At 57.4% G+C, this 22485-nt stretch overlaps 1 protein-coding gene across 1 annotated transcript in view; it reads right to left on the reverse strand.

The window, feature by feature from the left end:
* TNRC18 (trinucleotide repeat containing 18) overlaps window positions 1-22485 on the reverse strand; it is an 80692-nt gene that overhangs the window by 529 nt on the left and 57678 nt on the right. The window contains exons 18-29 of the mRNA XM_079719464.1: window positions 17036-17451; window positions 12843-12992; window positions 12447-12588; window positions 10781-10898; window positions 10298-10373; window positions 10107-10215; window positions 7831-7947; window positions 6953-7117; window positions 5231-6555; window positions 1541-1777; window positions 1336-1410; window positions 694-998 (exon numbers count right to left, since the gene is read on the reverse strand). Coding sequence (XP_079575590.1) covers window positions 792-998; window positions 1336-1410; window positions 1541-1777; window positions 5231-6555; window positions 6953-7117; window positions 7831-7947; window positions 10107-10215; window positions 10298-10373; window positions 10781-10898; window positions 12447-12588; window positions 12843-12992; window positions 17036-17451 — 3137 coding nt within the window. The 3' untranslated portion in view covers window positions 694-791. The remainder of the gene's footprint in view (window positions 1-693; window positions 999-1335; window positions 1411-1540; window positions 1778-5230; window positions 6556-6952; window positions 7118-7830; window positions 7948-10106; window positions 10216-10297; window positions 10374-10780; window positions 10899-12446; window positions 12589-12842; window positions 12993-17035; window positions 17452-22485) is intronic.

Here is a 22485-nt window from a genome sequence, read left to right on the forward strand (position 1 = left end):
TTAAAAAGTTGACTCCATTTGAAGGCGTATGATACAGGGGAGAGTCTCTTGGTACAATAAAACTGTACAGGTTAAGAACTGCCGCCTCCCTCCGGGTGTGGCCGGGACGAGGATTTCAGCACCATGGGGGTTGTCTGTAGTGTGAGGGTCTGGACCAGCGGGGTGGGCACTCCCCGGGGCCTCGGGGCATGCTGCCCCCTCCCCCTGGCACCTGGCCGGTGCTCCTGGGCGCCCCCCCGCCCCGGCACCTGGCTCTGTTCCCCAAGTCCAGGCCGTCCTGAGAGGGTGGAGGCTGGGCCCCGGGCAGGCACCCCAGAACAGGCCCGGCCTGGTCGCTGAGGCTGGGGGGCATGGGAACGCCCCCGTCCCACGGTGGGAGGCTCGGGGCGGGCTCCGTGCCGAGGGGGCCGGGCACTGGGAGGACCCCCAAGCAGCAGGAACCCCCAAGCGAGCGTCAGGTGGTTGCTCGGAAACCCCCGCCCACCGAATCCCCAGTTGGCACCGGCCTGAGGGCACCGGGACCTGGCCGAGCACTTACAAGGTGCTGAGACCCCCTGAGGGGCCGGCAGAGCCCTACCCTGATCGCAAGGAGCCCTCTTGTGGGGGCACCGAGGGGTCAGGAAGGGGGTCTGGACGTGTGCACATGTGCGCACACACGTGCATGCATACGGGCACACACATGTACACACTTACGCGCCAGGCTGTCCATGGGCACACTTGCATGCACACAACCAACGCACGAGGCCGCCGAGCCGTGGCAGTGATGGTGAGGGCCCCGCCGGGCCGGGCGCTCAGCAGAGCACAGGCACGCCGTCGGTAGAGAAGATCATGCCTGTGGTGGGCTCGTAGGTGCCCGCCAGGTAGTACAGGCCCTCGCTGTCCTGGTACTTCTTGGTCTTGAGCATCTGCTCATACTGCTCCAGGCCCACCACCAGGCACTTGTGCGACACCGTCTGCACGTCGTTCTCGTCCACGTGGGAGGACTGGTACAGGGCGCGCTGCAGGCACACGGGCAGGCGTCAGGGGGAAGACCCCTCCCAGGCCTGAAGGACCAGAGAGAGATCCCCAGAGAGAACTCGAGAGACACAGTGGGGCTCAGGACGAGGATGGACAGAGACCAAGGGAGAGACCCAGAGACTAGGAGATCAAGAAACAGAGGGACAGACACAGACCGAGACACAGAGACCTGCAGAGGAAGAGACCAAGGGTGACAGACCAGGAAACAGCAGCTCAGGGTCAGAGAGACGGGGCGGGGAGGCCGAGGGAGCCCGGCCCCTCCCGAGGCCGCGTGGGGAGGGTTCTCGGAGGCCCCACCAGCACCGCGCACTCGCCTACCTCCATGAAGTCCTTCCTCTGGCTGGAGGCTCGCAGGGCTGCGGGGAGGCTGCGACCGGACTTCTGGTCCCAGTGCTGTGAGTGCAGACCAGGGGCTGTGGTGAGCCCGGGCCCCGCCTTGCCTGACCCCTGACCCCGACCCCAGGGAAGGGACTGCCCCGGCCGTCGCCCCCCAGCACGGCCCGACGCCGAGGCCCCGGCCCACCTGGCCCTCGTGGAGGCGCTTGCCCGGGCTGGTCTCCTCGGGGTGGTAGAACCACTTGACGCGGACCACCATGTTGCTGCCCCACGACTCCCACATGCTCTGGATGCGGCCGATGTAGGGCAGGTTGGGGCGGCCGGCGGACAGGAAGACGGCGCAGTCCCCGATGCGGATCATCTCCTTGCCGCGCACGATGGCCTTGTAGAAGAGCTTGCGGGCCTTGCCTTTCATGCCGCGGCGCTGTGGGCGGGCGAGTCGGGTCAGGGCACGCGCCCCGCCCCCGCCCCCCCACCCGACCCCGGGGATCCGCAGCAGCGGCGCCAGGGGAGAAGCCCCCTGCTTGCTCTGATCGGGGAGCCCTTGCTCATCCCCCCTGGCCGACAGGGTTTCCAAGAGAGACTCCAGGTGAACTAAGGATCCTGCAGCTGGGAGCGACTTCCAACTCCCCGTTGCGGAGCCGTGTCGGCCAACGGTGCCGGCGGGGCCCCAGGGACGCCCCACACGCGAGCATTCGTGCGGCAGACGCCATAGCCACTGCTGGGGCCCAGCAGGATCCCTGCTCCTCCCACTGGTCCTGACACCAGCCCTCGAGGCACAGCGGCCCCTGCAGGCCCCCAATTTCCACACAGGGACTGGGAGGTCCCGGGAGGGGACACGGCTGCGTCTCCGGACAGAGCACGTCGCTCCCCCTCACGCTGCCCCGCACGTCGGGGCTACAACGAAGCACATTCACACAACACCCCCGGGGTCACAGAGCCGCTTGCTCACGGCGCAGCCTCAGTCTACACCACCCCGAGCAGCGCGGGGTCTCAGTACCAGTCAGCCCCGCAAGCGGCCGAGCAGAGGTGGGGGAGTGGGGCGTGGGCAGCGACAACCCCCACGCACGGCCGACTGCCCCGCCCCACTCCCCCACCCCCCGCCCATTTCCCCAGGAAAGCCACTGACAGATCAGAGCCCAGCCCGGCGGGATCCAGCACTGGGCCCACGTCTGCCAGACCCACACTGTGGCTGGATTTCTTCTTTTAATTCACTCAGCAAACATTTCCTGAAGCCGCCTCAGTGCCCCCGCCTGGCCTGGCACTGGGACACACAGATGGGCAGGCTCCAAGGAGGGAAGAGACCAGCCATCAGAATCCAAAACCCACCGCCAGGCAGCTCTGGGACCTGTCACTGTCCCCAGGCAAACACGGAGAAGCCAGGCCTACGCAAAGCTTCGCTCTGCCCTCCAGTGGAGCCAGCGCGCCTTCTCCGCGACTAACCTGTAAAACTCGTTTCCCTTCTCGGACTGGCCACTAGGCGGCGCCAAAGCGTTTTTTTGCCTTTCTTTTTTTGACTGAACAAGAAAAAACCCACATGCTGATTTCCTACCTTATCCAGCTGTCCCTTTTCTACTTTTAATTCACTGGGATCCCTGGTGAGACTTTTTTTTTTGGCCGCATCACAGCAAGTGGGATCTTAGTTCCCCGACCAGGGATCGAACCCGTGCCCCCTGCAGTGGAAGCATGGAGTCCTAACCACTGGACTGCCAGGGAATTCTGTGACAGACTTTTTAATGTCCAGGTTTCTTACGTGTTCTGTAAACTGCTCAAATTATTTTCAGCTCAAGGCATGGTACTGATTCAAGGTGACAGGGACAGCTAAGATCTCTAAACCAACGCATCTGACAGCAGGTATGGTAGGCATCCACGGCTACTCTCCTCACAGATCTCCCTTGGTCCACAGAGTCTCCAGTGGGGCTGATCCCACCCCCTGTGGCCAGCACAGGACTTGGTCTGGCCAATGCAAACATCCCATCCTTCTCCTGGCCATTGTGATTGGCTCAAGGGTGCACTCGGGACCTAAGCCAAAGATGCGCCACCAACTTTAGCTTGAACCCTAAAAAAGACACCTCCTTCCTGCTGTTCACTTCTGAGCTGGTAGAAGGTCAGCTGAAAGCTGCTGGGGCTGCCTGTTGCCAACAGGAGAGGGGCTGCTGGAGAAGGAGACCAGTACAGAGGAAGGAAGGAGAAACTCAAGCCTGGAGCACGGGCCCGAGAGTGGGTCTGAAGACAGCCCTCAGGTCCCTGGATCCAGCTGCACCTGAAGCCGGGCACCGTAGACTTTTCTGTTAAATGAGTTTGGCCCTGTGCTCTGACCTCTGCAGCAGCAAGTGCCCCCAGCAACACTGACACTGGAAAGTGCAAATGGAAGACGCTAAGATAAGGAACTGGCCAGTCACCGTGGGGGCAGGCTCAGAAGCCATCACTCCTTGATATGGCCCTGGATAGAGTGCCTGCCGGGATCAGAGCTCCAGAGAGGCTGCTCTGGAAGGTCTGAGTGTGGCTCGTCAGGAAAGATTCTAGAAGAATCTAACACATTCAAGTTTGCTGTCTCAAGTGGTGGCCTTGCTAAGAGAGGCTCTTTCAGCCTGGAGCCAGCAATCGGGGGGTGGGGGACGCGCGTAGAGTCCGACAACTCACGCCTTGCAGGGTCAGAGCAGCAGATCATCTGCCCCAGATTCAAGGTGGTGCCGCAAAGGCAGGGAAACCAGAAGGAGAGCAGGAGCTGCGGGGGTCGGGGGAGGACCCTCCCCGACTTCCCACTCTGCAGCCCTTGCCTGACCAAGGCAGGGAGTTCCCCACCCTACTCTAAGGAGCCTTTGAGGGTGCAGCCTGTGGCAGGTGGAGTTGTCCACCCACCCACCCTCGGGGATCCAACTGACCCTGGGTGGCACAGTGGGGAGCCCTAAAAGGCTGCTGCTAAGACAGAAACCCCCAAGCTAGTCTTGATTCAGAACATCCTCCAACTTCTCTGGCCTTGCTAACGCAGCCAGGGAGCTGATACAATGCAAACATGCCCGAAGCTTCTTAAGCGGTACACTGCCAGAGGCCCCGCAAGCTCATTGCTGTCAGCCCCCAACCCCTAAAACCTGCCTGGCGGCACCGACATTAAAAAAGTCCAGACCCAGCCGGGTGCCTCCTCCGGGCCTGGCTCTGGCGTGGCCTCGGAGGACTGTGGACCAGGGCAGCAGACGCCGTGGGGAAACCCGACGGGCTGCACCCGTAGACAAGGAGCCTGGTTCATCCTGCCCAGGGGCATGGGATGGACTGGTGGCCTCCAGGCTGTTCCCCTCCTGCACACAGAAGCTTCTCGTGTGTGCGTGTATATGCAGGTGCGTGCACGTGTACGTGCATGCATTTGTGTGTGTGTCTACACGTGTGTCTGCTTGTGCCCAAGGCACAGGGAGGGCTCCTTCTGGAGAACAAACACCCACCTACTACAGGGGTGGCCACATGACTCAGACCCAGTCAACCAGAACGTTCTGCCTTGCGGGCCACGCTGATTAGCTCAGGGGCAGGCAGTGACCCAGCCCAGCCAAGAGAGGGAAAGAAGTACCTTCTGCTGCGACTACTAATTAGCCAGAAGCCCTGAGCCATTCGTTTTCAGCGGAAAATGAAGCAAAGGCAAAGAAAATCAGGCTGTGTGGCCGCGCGGTTCTGAGAGGCCCTGCGGCATGGCAACTAAAGGCCTGCACGGTAAGTGGGTCCCGCAGAGGGTGGCTCTGGGTCCCGGGGACCAGAGGCAGTGCTGCTGTGTGAGGGGCAGGACTCTGGTGGAGTCAGACGGACTCCACACCCGTCACCCCGACTCTCTGCCGTGGGGCTGCTGGGAGGCCAGAGCAAGACACGTGGGGACGACCCCGCCCCCAGCTACCTGGGTGGGCTTGCCGAACCACTTCCAGAGCTGCCGGGCGGGCAGGAAGGCGGCGATCTTGGGCCGGTTCTCCACCGACGGCAGGCGCTGCCGCTTGGCCAGCTCCTTGGTGGTGGGGAGGTGGACGCCCTCCCTCTTCTTGGGCCGGCTCTTGGCCCCGGCCTGGGCCTTGGGCTGCACGGGCTGCGGGGGCTGCGGCGGGGGGGCCTGGGGCGCGGGCGCCGGCGCCTTCTTGCCTGGAGAGTGGGCCGAGGAGCGGGCCTTGCCCGCCTGCTTGGGTGCCTTGCTGGCGAGGGCCGGCGGGGCAGAGGGCCCGGCTGCCGGGGCTGGGGCGGCCTCGTCGTCTGAGCTGCAGGAAGAATCGTCGGTGGTGGAAGAGGACGAGGAGGACGAGGAGGACGAGGACGAGGACGAGGAGGAGGATGAGGACGAAGAGGAGGACGACGAGGACGAGGACGAGGACGAGGATGAGGACGAGGATGACGAGGACGAGGACGAGGACGACGAGGACGAAGACGAGGACGAGGAGGACGAGGAGGCCCTCGAGCTGGAGGCGCTGCAGTTCCGGCCGCCGCCGCCCTGGCCGTCCTCCTCTCCCTCCGTCTCAGAACTGCTGCTGCTGCTGCCGCTGTCGCTGCTGCTGCCACCGCTGCTGCTGCCGCCGCTCTCCGACTCCTCGGCCCCGTCCTGCTCGGCCTGGCCCTTGTCCGGGCTCTTGGGGCTCCCCGAGTCCTCGAACGTGAGCGCGGCCCCAGGCTCCTGGGCCAGGTCGCCATCCCCGGCCTTGGGCCGGGCCGCCTTGGGCTCGCTGCCGCTGGCCCCCGGGGGGTAGCTGCCCAGGCCCAGCAGGCCCTTGGGCTCCTGCCAGCCCCCCGCCCCAGCGTCCTCCCGCAGAAGCAGGGCCTCTTTGGCCTTCTTGCTTTTGGGCGACGTCACACCCTCCCGGTCCAGCTTGACGAGCAGCTCGGCCTCTTCCCCGGGCCTCCGGGCGCCCTTGGTGGCCGACTCCTCGGCAGCCCGGGCCTTCTTGGGCTTGGGGCGCGTGGCGGGCATGGTGAGGGGCATGGCGACGAGGGTGGTGGGGGCCAGGGCCGCGGCGGGGGCCGGCAGCTCCCCAAAGGGCTCGGCGGCCGGGCAGCTGGTGAAGGCGGACGGTGCTGGGCTGGGCTGTCGGGGAGCTGGGCGAGCCTTGGGGGCCTTGGCCCGCTTGTCCACGGATTCTGGGGGGCTCTTCTTGGAACCTGGGGTGCTGATGGGCTCCAGGGCCAACGGGGTACTGGGGACTTCATCCGTCGAGCCCCCCTCCTCCAGGACGGCAGCTCTGTCTAGAAGAGAGAAGGAGAAAGGCCAGTGAGGCCAGGACTTCGCGAGCCAGCGGGCCCGACCCCATCCCGGCTCTGCCGGGCCCTGAGCGGGGCTGGGGCGGCAGCCTCTCGCGCCTTAGTTGTCCACATGCGGTGGCCCCAGAGTGGCCCCCGGGAGCCTGGGCTCTTAGCCCAAAGCACTTTGTTCTGGACTACGGAGGGAACACAGCCGGCTGGATCTCGGCTCTGCCTCTGACAGGTCAACACGCCTCCCTGAGCCTCAGTTTCCTAATCTGTCACAGGCTCCAAATAGCCCTGCAGCGCCAAGTTCCCGCACAGGTGGGGAGCGGTGTCTGTGCAGAGACCCTGTGTGAGCAGCAGGGCCCGGGTCCCGGCGGCCCGGGCACGGCCAACGTACCGCTCTTGGCTTTGGTGCTGGGCTTCCGCCCGCGCCCCCGGGCCTTGGCGCCGGGCTCCTCGGACCCTGGCGCGGCCCCGTCTTTGCTCTCCCCGGTGTCTTTGCTGGTCTTCCGGCTGCGGCGCTTGGCGCTCGGCACCAGGAGGGCGGGGGATGGCTCAGCACCTGTGGGGCAGGACAGACAGCGGCTCAGGCCCGGGTCTCCGCTCTCCCGGCCACAGGAGTGTCATCTGTCATAGGGGGGAGGCGGGGGGAGGAACCAGACGACACCGCGTGGCCGACCCCGCTCAGCCTGCCCACCTAGGCTGCGCGGTCGGGTGGGAGGCCCATCTGCAGGGACGTAGCTTGGGTGTCTGCACATGCACGCGATGGGGGCTCCTCGAATAAATGACCAGGGTGGGGCTGACCCTGTGGCTTTAATGATCCATTTGGAGGGTTCACGGAAACACTGGACGCCTGGAAGTCAGGCAGTCCTGGGTCCGAGTCCCGGCTCTGCCTCTGACCAGCCGAGGGACCCTGGACAAGTCATTTCACCTCTTAAACCCGAGGTTCGTACTGGCCAAAGGGGATGGTATTTCCAGCCACACGGGACTGCACAGAACTGAGCGCTGTCGCGGACACAGAGCCTGGAACCGTTCATGACAGTTACCGATCCCTCCCCGGCCAGCACTGCCCGGCCCGGGGCTGGTCTCACGAGTCTCGGGATGCAGATCTGGGGAGGCCTGGGATTCCCCCATCCCGAGACCATTCTGGGAGCCCCCACCCACACTTTCTGCCATTTCCACCCCCTGTGGGTGCAAATGGTCCAAACAGCAGACAGAGCCCAGAGCCAGCCTGGAGGGGGTGGGCCCCCACCGGGCGGCAGGACCACCACTCACACTGGATCTTGTAGTCGGGGGGCAGGAGGCGGATGTGCGAGAGGGGGATCCTGCCGGTGTCTCCGTCATCGAACTCCACGGTGATCAGGTCCCCATCGTCCTCGAGGCCCAGCAAGCCTGTGGGGGGCGGGGCAGAGTCAGGCCGCTGGGAAGCAGCCCCGGGAGCAGGATGCACAAGGGCGGGTACGCAGCGGGCAGGACGTGGGCTTCAGAGCCCGGCGGTCCCGGGAGCACAGGCTCCCAGTCCGGCCGAGCACACGGCTGTGTCCACTCATCCCGAGACCCTCCCCCATCAACAAAGGATGGGGCTGGGGTCACCCCAGCCCCATTCCCAAGTGCTGGACACTGAGCCCAGAGCCCTGAGGCTGGAGCTGTGGGCTATCTGACGGGTGAAGAGCCACAGGTGCTGGTACTCAGTGACCCTAAACAAAACATCCCTCCCCCAACCATCAGGAGGCCCTGCCCACACACAGCTTCCAATCTGCTTGCTGAGGATCACCAGTGACGAAAGAACAGCCTCCAACAAAGGACAGCACAGAACAGAGAGGCACAGACACAGAGCCCACAGGGAGAGGAAGGGAAAGGCACAAGGAAAGGGAGCTGAAGAAACCTAAAATGGAAACAATATGTCCCCGGAAAAAAAAGGAATCCATGAAAACAAAAAGAGGTTATTTAATTAAAAAAAAAAAAAAGAATATTTAGACAATAAGAAAGAACTCTTAGGAATAGTATAAATGACAGCAGAAATATCAAAAATTCAATAGAATAGAAGGACCAGAAGGCAGAGGTGAGGAAATCTTCCAGAAAGTAGAAAAAGAGTTAAAAATGGGAAAAAAGATCCTAGTCTTGAGGGCCACCAGATGAGTGTGAGTTCCAGGAAAAAGAGGGTAAACGAGGGAAGGAAACTCTCCAAGAAGTAACATGAGAAAAATCTCTAGGAACAAAAGGAAACCTGCTTCCGAATCAAAGCCCCCTTCCCCCAAATACCCAGCAACCCACACCCACACCCACACACACACAGAGAGAGAGAGAGGCCACATGAAATTCCCGATCTAGGAATAATGAGAAGATTCTGAGTTTCCAGAGAGAGAAAAGTGGGTCTCCTATGAAGATTTGGGAATAATCCTGGTGTTGAACGCCTCTGACATCAGAATCTGGATGGAACAGTGACTTTGAAAAGGTGAAGGAAGATTATTTCCAATGTAGAATTTATACCCAGCTCAACTATCTCTAAAGAACAGGAAAGGATAAGGAGATCTTGGGCACACGTGTACTTGAGGAATTTACCTCCCATGGACCCTTTTTCTCTGAAAGCTATGGAAAGGTCCTCTGCCACAAGGAGGGAAAGAGACAAGGAAGAGAAAGACACGGGATGCAGCACAGGAGAGAGCGAAATGGAATTCTCAGAATGATGGTAAGGGGAAATCCCAAGAGTGACAGCCGTGAGGCAGGCCTAGAAAGCCGTCAGCCCACAAGGCTCAGGGGGCCAGAGAGGCCCAGGAGAGCTAAACGGAGGTGAACTTTTACCCTTGTAAGAGAACTTCCTGCCCAGCATCCCTGTTCCCATCTCCTGGGCATGTATGGATGATGTCAGGCGGCCGAGAGGTGGACTATCTTTGGCGTCTGGTTTTGGCTCTGGGCTGTAACACACACCCAGATCCCCGGCTCCCCGATGTGTTGGTTCTGCAACAGCTAAATGTGCACTGTCTGACTACCTGCCGGCTTTGTCTGGCATCCACACCCACATCTCCTGGGCTACCTGTTATTTTGTCTGCCCAGCTTCCAATCTCTTATTCTGCTAACAACGTCAACTTTCCTTGGGGAAGCGGCCTTCCCTTCTCAGTCCACAGGCAAAAATCAGGAAGCTGCCTCACTCGTTAGCAAGGATGAGCCTAAGACCTATGATAACCCATGTGAAATCCATGTGACCCAAAATCCAGTTCAGTGGGACTCCAACCTAGGACCCAGATGGGAAAAGTGGGAGATTCTCTGATGACAGGATTTGTTCAGAAGGTGAGAGAGAGTCCCCAGGAGCGGGGTGTGATGACAGCACAGCTGAGAGCATGGCTGACGGACACTGGGAGCCTGAGTCCCGATGACGCTGTGGAACAGTGACTGGGTCCAACCATGCCCAGAGCCCTGTAAGTCTTCACTCAGACGAGCCGATAAAACTCTGTGCCTAAGCCTGTCTGACTTGGGTTTCAGGAACCAAATGGATCCTTGCCGACACGGTGGGAAACAGGGGTGCTGGGGAGGGTCTCGGGGGAGGGTCTCACCTCGGACCACGGTGCCCGGGTAGAGGCAGCGGTACTGCTGGCTCCAGTAGGCTGCGATCCTGGTCCCTTGCGGCAAGAAGCGAGTGGAGGCCGGCCTCACGTCGATGATCTGGGAAGGCGAAGGGCTGAGCGCAGGCGGTGAGCAGGAGCAGCCCCGCGCCCGCCCCCCCAGCCCCGCCGCCCTCCCTCACCGCCTCCTGCAGCAGCTGCTCCAGACAGTAGATGTGGGGCCGGTTCCCGCGCTCGCCCTCCACCACCACACGGTATCTGCGAGGCCAGGGCGGTGACGTGTGAGGTCCCCCGGGGAGCCGCCGCGCCCCAGACGCCCAGCCCTCCCGCACCACGGGGACGTGCCGTCGGAGCCTGAGGGTCTGCTGACCTGCGGCATACACTCGGGGCCGGTCTGTGCCCTCCGCGCCCCCGTGTCCTCGTCTGCACAACTAGGGCTCACGGATCCAGGGGAGCCCAGCGCGCCCGCTCCTGCTCCTTCCCGCTGAGCCCCACCTGGGGGGCCCGCCCACTCCCCCCCCCCCCCGGTCCTATGCGGGGAAGCCACGGCTCAGAGAGGCGAAGCAACGCGTCCACAGAGGCCCAGCAAGGCTCTGGGTGCAGGACTGGGCAAGGCTCTTAGGCTCTGAGCGGAGCTGCCCCGCCTGGCGCCCACCCACACTCACATGTCCGGCGAGTGCACCGTCTGCACGTGCCCCGCATACAGCAGCTTGTCGTCCATGGGGATCAGCACGCGCAGGCCGTCCTTCAGCTCGTCCTTGTCGATGATGCAGGAGCGAGGGGCTGCGGGAGTGGGCTCGGGTGAGGCGGGGTGGGAGCGGGGTTGGGGGTGGGGGGGTCAGCCTGAGACCCTCCGTCCCGTCCCCTGTGCCCTGCCCCCCAGGCCCACCTGTCGCCCTGTCACCCCCCTCAGAGCGGAAGGCCCAGGGTGCCCACGGGCACACGTGCATCTGTGTGAGCAGCTGTGTGCCTGCAGACGGGCCTCGTGCAGGGCGGTGCATGCGTGCCAGGTGTGCACAGCCCCTGCCCTCCCAGCGCGTCCGCAAAGATCCCAGGCAGGTGGGAACCGGGGTGACACCCCGCAGGTGCTGCCCCCCCTCATCTGAAGACCACCCCTCTCTGAGCCCCAGCATGAGGCGATGCGTCATCAGAGCCCGTCACGCCCCTCAGCCACAGCCCTGGGACCCCTTCACCAGCTCCTCCTCCACCTGGGATGCTATCTGTTCTGGTGGACACAATCCCCCACAGCTGGGCTGTCAGCGCCCCCCGCCCCGACCAGGCCTCTGCCCAAGGCTGCCACTCCCCATCACCGCCCCAGGCCACGTCCCCTCCTGGGACCCCCACCCCAGACTCTCCTCAGTTCTCCCCCTCCGGGCCCGACCACGCTGCTTCAGCCTCCTGGGCCTGCTCTTCTTCTGTACAGGACCTTGAACCTGGGCCCTCCCTGCCATTACCTCACACAGAGAAACCCAGATGGCTCGCTGGGGTGGACGGAATGACGGGCCCACTTCTTGGTCCCCGCCTGCACCCACACCCCTGCCATGGCTTCACCATGGGTGGATTGGACTTCCCACCTCTTGACCTTGGGCGTGGCCACGTGACCTGTTTTGGCCAAGGGACGAGGGTCGAAGTGCTTGACTCTGAACCGAGCGAGGTCTCGGGAGGCCTCACTGGTTCCCACTCTCCCTCTCGGGCCTCTGGCAGCACGGCCATGAGAAGGACACACCCTGACCAGCCCAGCGGTCCAGGTGGGGCAGGGCTGTCCCTGCATCCGTGGACCCACAGCCATCCCGTTATCGTGGGAGCAAGCCCAGCTAAGGTCCCCCTGCTGTCCTGCTGACAACTGACTGCCACCCTCCGCTGAGTCTGAGCATTTGGGTGTTACACAGCAATAGCTGACAGATACACTCCCAAGCAGGTGACAAAGCTCCTCCTCTCGATCCATCCCCACCCCCACCTAATGCATGTCCTCAACCTCAAGCTCCAGACCCCCAGGTCCAAGTGCCTACTGGATGTCACCTCCCTGGGATGTCCTCCGAGCATCCCAGACTCCAGCCAGCAAGGCCCAGTCGCTCCCCTCTGAGAGCCGTCTCGATGACAGCTTCTCCCCACCACCTGCCAGCCCCCACCCACACCCCTCCTCTTCCCCTCATCTGCTCACACAGCCCGCGTACTCTCCCTCCTAACGCACTCAAACCGCCCCCACCTCCCTCCCGGCTGCCCACTCCCTGCCCCTCCCCATGCTAGCTCAGGCCCTAGTAACTGCCCCAGGAGAACCTCCTGCACCCCCATATTCCAGGCCCCAGCCAACACAGCATCGTGGGCACTCACCGGGAGTTAGTGGCCTCTCCACAGCCCCGCCTCGTGGCAGGTGCTCATCCTCAGAGAAGCTCGAGTCCTGGTTGGGCTCAAAGTCCTCCTCGGCAGCCATGCTCTCCATCAGCTTGCTCACGGCTCCCCCCTTCCCCCGGTTCTGGGGACACAGCAAGGAAGACCAACGGCTCAGGACCCGGCAGCCCAGTCCTGCCCGGCTAGGACCCGCCCTGGAATCCCGGGGTCACAGCCAGGCCACGGTGGAGTCTGCCACATGGGGGGCTGGGGTCCCAGCAGCGCCTCCAGCCACACGAGGGTCTGGGGGCGTGGGGGTGGGGCACACCCAGGGATGCCTCCGTCTGTCAACGAAGCAACGCAATGCACCTGAGCCTGGGGCCCCATGGGAAACCTCACCTCCTTCTTCACCTCCTTCCCTTTGGCTTTGGCCTTGCTCCTCTTGGCGGCGGCCGGAGAGCTGGAGTGAGGGGCCCGGGCCTCGGGGGGCAGGGCGGGCGCACGGGGAGGGGCCAGCGAGGCGGGTCCGGCCTCCTTCCCCTTCTTCTTCTGGGGAGGAAGCGACAGAGTGGCCGTCAGAGGGCAGAGGGGGCCCAGGCCCCGCCGCTCACCGTCCAGAGAGAGGACACGACGCCCGCCCTCTCCTGGCAAGGATTTCTGGTTTCAATCTTGTTTTATTACTACTATATATTACTTGTAAAAAAAAAAAAAAAAAAAAAAGACAACACCGAAGTGTATATATGTGAGTTCCTCTCCAACGATCCCACCAACCACAGAGGTAACGAAAGGGACTAATAACAGCATAGTGTGTCCTTCCAGAACTTTCCGCAAGCACACATAACCATGTAAACATGCGGGCTATGCAGATACATCTGTGCATACACAGTACTTTTTTTTTTTAAACACAGATGGGAATTTACCAAAAATTCTGCTTTGTAACTTTTTCCCTCTAGTATGTCTGGTAGACACGGAGGTGGTGGCCTCACTTTTTATTCTGAACAGCTGCCCAAGGTGCCTTGATGGGGGGACCCGAGATTCATCCGACCACCCACCTCTGTTTTTTCCTCTGCTGGATGGTGCCAAGAAAAACAACACTACCAATTAGTTCTACGGGTCTATTCCTGGAAGGAGCATTCAGAACCGTATACCCACTGCCCGACTGCTTCCAGAGGCCTGCGTTGCTTTCCTCTTGCCCCAGAAGTGTGGGGTGCCACATCCACACCAACTCAAAGCCCCCAGGGTGGCTCAGGGACGCTCCCCACGCTGGGGCAGCGGAAACTGGGCCAGCGTACGGGGACCGTGCGTGGCTCCACTTATCAGAGCACAAGAGTGGAAACAACCTAGATATCCAGCAACCTGGTGCGTCCGTAGATACAGTTACAAGCTTTCATCACAGAGGCTGAGGGTCCTGTTCTGAGGAAGAGGTGACAGCACAGGAAATGGAAGTGATGATACTTTGTATAAGAAGCAGGTTCGGGGTTCCCTGGTGGCGCAGTGATTGAGAGTCCGCCTGCCGATGCAGGGGACACGGGTTCGTGCCCCGGTCCAGGAAGATCCCACATGCTGCGGAGCGGCTGGGCCTGTGAGCCATGGCTGCTGAGCCTACGTGTCCGGAGCCTGTGCTCCGCAACGGGAGAGGCCACAACGGTGAGAGGCCCGCATACAGCAAAAGTAAAAAAGAAAAAAAAAAAAAAAAAAAAAAGAAGCAGGTTCAGGCTACAAAGGTGACGGGTGGTGGGGGCAGGGGTCACTTTATCTTTTTAAAAGCGACGTGCCTAACGACCAACGACCAAGTCATGGGGCCAGGGGAGATGGAAACTTAAGACACAGAAAAAAGGAAGACTGGGCGAATGTTACCAAGACAACAGCAGAAGTCACAGCTTCCACATCAGATAAGTGAAATCCAAACCCAACAGCATTAAAAGGAAAAAAGTGGGAAATGTTAGAGTGATAAAAGGTATTCATTTTAATCTCTATTTGGGGGGAGAAATAATGTATTTTTTATATATACACACACATTATATTTTCTTGTTTCTGGTGCATGTTTTAATCCTGTGCACATTTCTGAAATCAGATTGCATCTTGGGGGTTGAAGGACTGTTTGTCATGTGGTTATGTCTCCTCTTCCCCTGACTTCTGTTATTAAATAGACAGCTTGTCTTATGGGGCACATCTTTGAAGCTGTACACATAGTGGGGCAAGAGAAATTGACAGCAAAGAAAAAAAGTTATCTCTGTATGGAATTTAATTTTCTTCCTTTTCTTTATCATGCAAATTACTGTTACAATCAGATAAAACTGATAACTTTTTCTTTCCCATTGACCAGAAAGCCCATTTCTGGGAAGTTTTTTTTTTTTTAAATAAAAAAACCCCAAAACTGACAAGTTCTGTACACAGAACAGAGATGGTCATTGCTGTGGTAATTACAATGGCAAAATACCATCATCAACCAAATCACCAATGGCTAGCATGGTTGATGGCGGGAGATGTTGAAAACCACAGGACAGCAAGATGGTGGAATGTTATTCAGCTATTTAGAGACAGTGATTTAAAAAAAAGTAAAATAAATGGTCATGCCATATGGGAATGCACAAGATCTAACGCCAAGTGTAAAAAGCAGGATACAAAAGTGTATCTCACAAAACTACGAACACTGGTTGTTCCTGGAGTGATTTCCTTGGTGTCTGACTTCTCCTTCGGCTGACAATTAATCTGTTCTGTTCCAGTCTCTGACTGTGTCATCAGAAGCCTTGGATCAGGTGAGCGAGCCCCTGGTCCCTCCCCCCAACAGAAGGTGCCATCTTGGGAAAGGCCCAAAGAGGCCGGTTTGACCTGTGGTTAAGGCCCAGGCTCTGGCGCTAGACCCCCAGTGTTGAAAGCTCAGCTCTGATGATCATTAGCTGCTGGGCTAACTGGGCAGGTTCCAGGACCACCTGTAAGGTGCAGTTAATATGAGTAAGTAACCTACCTCATACGGCTTTGTAAGTAGTCATCTGTGACGTCAAAAGAAATATATATTTGGTCCCTGCCCCTGTTCCTGACACAGAGCTCCTAAAACCCTTTGAATTTCCTGGGTCATAGGAGCGAGCGCCTTTTGTTCTAATAAGGTGACTCTTGGTGAGCCCCTGTATGGCTTCAGGATGGGGCCTGGTCACCAGAAAGACCAGCCACAACTAAAAGCTTGAAACTTTCAGCCCCACCCGCATCCCCCAGGGAGGGGAGAGGGGCTGGAGGCTGAGTTACTAATGGATCACGCCTCTGTGATGAAGCCTCCATAAAACCCCTCAACGGCGGGGCTCAGAGAGCTCAAGGGTTGGTGAACACGCCGAGGAGGGCGGTGTGCCCGGAGGGGGCATGGGAGCTCTGCACCCCTTCCACCCACCTTGCTCTGTGCACCTCGTCCATCTGGCTGTTCCCGAGTTGCATCCTTTACAGTAAACCGTAACAGTAAGTAAAGTGTTTTCCCGAGTTCTGTCATTCTGGTGAATTATCGACCGGAGGAGAGGGGTCATGAAAATCCTTGATCTATAGCCGGTTGGTCAAAAAGCACAGGTGACAAGCTGGGACTTGCGACTTGCATCTGGAGTGGGGATGGGGTGGGGGCAGTCCTGTGGGACTGAGCCCTTCACTGTGGGGTCTGCACCAACCCCGGGGAGTTAGTGTCAGATGTGCTGTGAGCAGAGGCAACGCGTTTCCCTTTACCAACACATTAAGTATACATGGCAAAGTGGTTAGAACATGCCTGGCCCCTACCATGGGTCACCCTGTATAATCATCATCATTATGTATTATTGGAGCGCCTTCTCTCCGTGGATCAGAAAAACCTGAGGTGGCTTCAGCCGTGAGAAAACAAGAATAAGAGATCCCTGCGGATGACACTGAAATGCAGTCCCTTCCTCACTACCACCCATTATCAGGAAATTGATGCGGAGTCTGGTCCCTTTTTGTGGCTTTGTCTACAATGACACTGTTATTTGAGGGTCTGCCTTCCATCAGGGACGTGGAGTAGAGAGAGGCCTGAGTCAGACACCAGTGTCGCGAGCTGGCCATTAGGTCTGCATGCGACCACCTTAAGAGCGAACTACTGGCCGTGAGCTTCCTAGCAGCCAGTGCAAGAAGGGTAACAGGTCTAGTCATCACTGAGTTCTTGAAAAGCAGGTGTTCTCAACCTGCGGTATCTGTGGAGAGAATTCAGGGACCTCTGAACCTTGGATGGGGAAAAAGAAATCCCACCTCTATTTTCTCTAACCTCTCAAGAAATGAGGTTTTCCTTTGGGTGCGAGAGCTAAGACTCTGTCACCAACAGCGATCACTGTCATGTAGCGCATGACAGTTACGGCAGAGACCTTGAAATATCATCTGAGCTCATCAGTTCACACGACAGCACCTGCTAGCCCGGCTGCCAGGTGTCCTTATCAAAGACGCTCATCAAGGGGCACCCGGAGGACTGCCCATCACAGAGGTCGTCGGTAGGTGGGTGACCGCGTTTCAGGGTCACCACCGCCCTTTGGGGTCTCTGCGCCTCGCCCAGGTCTGAGAACTCTACTCCGAGACAGGAGGTCCAAGGGGCCCCGCCCCGCGCCAGGCCCTACCTTCCTGGGGTCCTTCCTGTCCTTCGCGCGGCCGGCGTCCTTGCGCGGGCTGGGCGGGCCGGCCTTGCCGCAGCGGCCGGGCTTGGTGGCAGCGGGCGCCACGCTGCTGGGCGCGGGCACGGCCGAGGCGTCGTGCAAGAAGATGCGCTCGCTGCGCCGCCGCGTCCACAGGTCGTCGTCGCTGGCCTCGGGCCCCGCCTCCAGGCCAGGCTCCTTGGGGCCCCGCGGCTTGCGGGCCTTGCGCCCCTTCTCAGCCGCCAGCTTGGCCTTGTCGGGGCTGCCGGGGCCCCGGGTACCGGGCGCAGCCAGGGCAGGACCTGGCTCCCCCAGCCCCTTCTTGGGCCGCAGCAGCCCGGCAGGCGACCGCTTCCGCACCTTGACCTCGCTCTCCGAGTCTGTGTACTCGAACTCCGTGCCTGCACATGGGTGAGGGAGGGGCTGTGGACAGGGGCTCCCGGGCTCCCACTTCCCACCCACCCACCCAGCCGCCCTGGCCACCAGGAGAAAGGCCACAGCCCAGCCCTCCTGCAGGGGACCGCGTCACCGTGGGAGGTTTCAACCCGTCTCGGGGAAGGAACCTGAGGCCCAGAGGAGGAGGGCTTCCGGCTGCGTGCTTGTGAGCGGCAGACCCTGCTGGCCCCTCCCGTCCCAAACCCCTCCGGCTGCCCAGACTCTGCTCCGGACCCCTCACCCCAAGAGCATCGTCTGGGCACGTGAAGATTCCTGCCTGGGCACGTGTGAGCTTCCCCGCTCCTCCTGTGCCTCCACAGGAGTCCCAGAAGCCAGGGCAGGTGAGCCGGGGAGGGCCCACACCTGTAGGGGCGGCAGCTCTAAGGGAGGAAGGTGGGAAGGCCCGCACAAAATCCCCGAGCCCAGAGGGGCCTCCGCCCTGCTTCCTGGTGCCACTTCTCAGAGCTGGGAGGTCCCTGACACACGCTCCCCTTTCTAGAGGACAGGCTTCCCCAGAACCCACACAGCCCTGGGGCCCCGTCCCTTCCCACAGCCGGGGGCCCACTTCCCTCTGCCGCAGGGCAGCCCTGAGCCTAGGGCCCAGCTCCTGGGCTCCTTGAACGCACAACCTCTCACCAGGATCCGCTGTCCTCTGTCCTTTTAAACCCCCAGGTCTTCGCTCCTGCTGGCCCTCTGCCCAGAGCACCATCTCTCCCCTGACCTCTACCTGGACAGCTGCAGCCTCCTCTCTGAGAAGACCCCCTCTGCGTCCTGGGGAGTCCTCTGGCCATCCCCCCATCACCACAGGCACACAGCACACTGCAGAGGTCCCGTCTGTGTTTGTCTATCTTGTCCTGCTCTGCCCCCAGCAATAGATCCCCGAGTTCTCCTGGAGCCCACAATGCTGTACAGCTCAGAGCCTGGCCCAGAGCTGGTGGCCAGGGAAAGAGTCTAAACGAGGGGTTAATGGTGCTTCTCCCCGTGGGGAGAATGAGGAGGGCCTGCCTTCTCCAGGCAGACCCCGGGGATGAGATGTCTGTGACAGCCCTGGGCTGACCACCCCAGCAAAGGACTTGCCCTGGGTCCCAGACCAATGAGCTGGGAAGCCAGGGCTGGACCCCAGGCCTTCGGAGCCTTGAGCAGCCAGCAGCCTGGCCACAAAGGCTCCTGCGGGACACCCAGCCCCATCACCCCAACAGATGCAGCCACAGTATCAAGGGTGGGGCCGGGAGGAGGGCGCACTTGCAAAGCTTAATGATCCTGTTAATTAATCTTTTGTTAACAGAGCTGTGGGGGGAGAGGGCTGGGGGCTTTCGTGGCTGATTAGGGGGCAGGCCACAAAACACCACCGGCTTTGCCAGTCCTGCTTTTGGGTATGACAGATGACAGCCCCCTGCAGAAAACGTAGATGCACACAGAATACTGCAAGCACCTGCAGAGGGAGCCAGTACAGGACAGTGCACAGAGCAGTGACCAGGAGTGGACACTCGCTTGGAAGAGGGGAGGGTGGAGCCTCAAGGGTAAGATCACGTCAGAAGATAAATATTTATGAGACCCATGGGGCAGCACAAACAGTGCCTGGCACAGAGGAAGCAGGCTCTGTCAGGGTCCTGCGGTGGCGACAAGCATGAGGCCCGGAGAGCGGGAAGGATGTGCCGTGGCCTCGCTGCGGGACAGGACGGAGCAGGGAGTAGAACCTGCGTCCTGTGCAAATGCCTCCTCCCCCAAAAAACAGGCAGTGAAAGAGGAACAAAGGAACAAAAAAACAGACCAAAAAAAATAGACAAAATATAATGAAGAAAAGAGTAAAGACACAAACAGATGCAAAGTCAAGGGATAAAAAAAGACATACGATATGAATAGAAACCAAGGAAGAGCTGTAGTGGCTATACAGACATACCTCACTTTATTGCACTTTGCGGATACTGCCTCTTTTTACAAATTCAAGATTTGTGGCAGCTCTGCATCGGGCAAGTCTATCAGCACCATTTTTCCAACAGTGTTTATTCACTTCATATCTCGTGTCACATTTTGGTAATTCTCACAATATTTCAAACTTTTTCATTATTATTATTATAGTATATTATTATATTTGTTATGTTATATCTGTCATCAGTTACCTTTGGTGTCACTACTAAGACTCACTGAAGGCTCAGCTGATGGTTAGCAATTTTTAGCAATAAAGTATTTTTTAATTAAGGCATGTACCTTTTTTTTTTAAACATAATGCTACTGCACCCTTAAGACTACAGTATAGTGTAAACGTTAACTTTGATACGTACTGGGAAACTAAAACATTTGTGTGACTCGCTTTATTGTGATGTTGGCTTTATTGTGTTGGTCTAAACCCACAATTATCTCTGAGGTATGTCTGTACTTTTATCCGACAAAACAGATTTTAAGGTAAAAATCTAAAGACAAAGAAGGACATTTTAAAATGATGAAATAGTCAATCCATCAGGAGAACATAAACAAATGTGAACATAATCCAGAAACATACAAAAAAGATTATACACCATGACCAAGTGGGATATATCCCAGGAATGCAAGGTTGGTTTGACATTCTTTAAAAAAAAAACTTTAAATCATTAAAAAAAAAATGTAATACACCATATTAATAGGATAAAAACCACATGAACACAACAACAGACACAGAAAAAGTAACTGACAAAATCTAACACCCTTTCATGATAAAACCACTCAACAAATGAGAAATAGAAGGAAACTTCCTCAACCTGACAAAGGACATTTATGAAAAAACCCACCAGTAACATCATACTTAATGGTAAAAGAATGACTGCTTTCTCCCTAAGATACCTAGAGGGCAGGAAAAAAAACCAAACAAGACAAAGGTATCTATTCTCACCACTTCTATTCAATATTGCATGGGAGATTCTAGCCAGAGCAATTAGGCAAGAAAAATAAAAGGAATACACACTGGAAAGGCAGGCATAAAACGATCTCTATTTGTAGATGACATGATCTTATATATCAGTGGTCCCCAACCTTTTTGGCACCAGGGACTGACTTCACGGAAGACAATTTTTCCACGGATTGGAGGGAGGGATGATTCAGCCGGTAATGCGAGCCATGGGGAGAGATGGGGAGCGGCAGATGAAGCTTCGCTCACTCACTCGCCCGCCACTCACCTCCTGCTGTGCAGCCCAGTTCCTAACAGGTTGCGGACCAGTATTGGTCCACGGACTGAGGGTTGGGGACCCCTGTTGTATATAGAAAATCCTAAGGAATCTACTAAAAAGCTTTTAGAATAAATGAGGTTAGCAAAGTTGCAAGACACAAGATTAATTTACAAAAATCAATTATATTTCTATACATTAGCAACGAATACTCCAAAAATGAAAAGAATTCCATTTATAATAGCATCAAAAAGAATAATTACTTAGAAATAAATTTAACAAGAGAAATGCACGACTCATACAATGAAAACTACAAAACATTGCTGAAAGAAATGAAAGACCCAAATAAATGGAAAGACATTCCATGTTCATGGACTGAAAAACTTATATCGTTGAGAAGTCGATACTCCCTAGTATTATCTACTAATTCAACACAATTCTTATCAGAATCCCAGATGGCTTTTCTGCAGAAATGGATAAACTGATCCTAAAATCCATATGGAAATGCAAGGGACTCTAAAGCACCGATCTTGAAAAAGAACAACAAAGATGGAGGGCTCATATTTCCCAGTTTCAAAGCTTCCTACAGTAATTCCCACAGTAATCAAGATAATGTGGTACTGGCATAAGGACATACAGATCAATGGAATAGAACTGAATGCCCAGAAATAATCCTTCATATTTATTTTCAACTGTTCAACTGATTTTTGACAGGGGCGCCAGGAGCATTTGATGAGGAAAGAACAGACTTTTCAACACATGATACGGAGGCCAATGGATCTCCACGTGCAAAAAACCCCTACGTCACTCGCACACAAAAATAACTCAAAATGGATCACAGACCTCAATGTAACTCTCAAACTATAAAACTCTTGGGAGAAAACAGGACTAAATCTTTGTGACCTTGAATCAGGCAATACTTTCTGACATATAACACCAGAAGTACAAGTGACATCAGAAGAAATAGATAAACTGGATTTCATCAAAATTAAAATTTTTTGTTTTAAACAACACTATCAAGAAAGTGAAACAGGGACTTCCTTGGTGGCACAGTGGTTAAGAATCCACCTGCCAGGGCTTCCCTGGTGGCACAGTGGTTGAGAGTCCGCCTGCCGATGCAGGGGACACGGGTTCGTGCCCCGGTCCGGGAAGATCCCACGTGCCGCGGAGCGGCTGGGCCCGTGAGCCATGGCCACTGAGCCTGCGCATCCGGAGCCTGTGCTCCGCAACGGGGGAGGCCCGCGTACCGCAAAAAATAAATAAAATAAAATAAAACAAAAGAATCCACCTGCCAATGCAGGGGACACAGGTTTGATCCCTGGGCCAGGAAGATCCCACATGCCACGGAGCAACTAAGCCCGTGCACCGCAACTACTGAAGCCCACGCACCCTAGAGCCTGTGCGCAGCAACTACTGAGCCCACATGACGCAACTACTGAAGCCCGCACGCCCTAGGGCCTGTGTGCCGCAAGTACTGAGCCTGCATGATGCAACTACTGAAGCCCGTACGCCTAGAGCCCAAGCTCCGCAACAAGAAGCCACCGCAATGAGAAGCCCATGCACCACAACGAAGGGTATCCCCGCTCGCCGCGAACAGAGAAAGCCCGAGTGCAGCAATGAAGACCCAACACAGCCAAAAATAAACTTTAAATTTTAAAAATAAATAAATAGAAGAAATGGGAAGTGGTTGTAAATTATACCCAAAGAAAAAGGAAGGAAGGAAGGAAATAACAAAGAGCTAAAATCAATAACTTCTAGCCACGCTGATCAAGAAATAAAGAGAGGAGAAACAAATTATCTGTATCAGCAATGAAAAAGGAAACATCACCACAGACCCTTCGGACACTGAAAGTATTAAAAGGG

The sequence above is a fragment of the Hyperoodon ampullatus genome (genome assembly GCF_949752795.1).
Source record: "Hyperoodon ampullatus genome assembly, chromosome: 14".
Taxonomy (NCBI): domain Eukaryota; kingdom Metazoa; phylum Chordata; class Mammalia; order Artiodactyla; family Ziphiidae; genus Hyperoodon; species Hyperoodon ampullatus.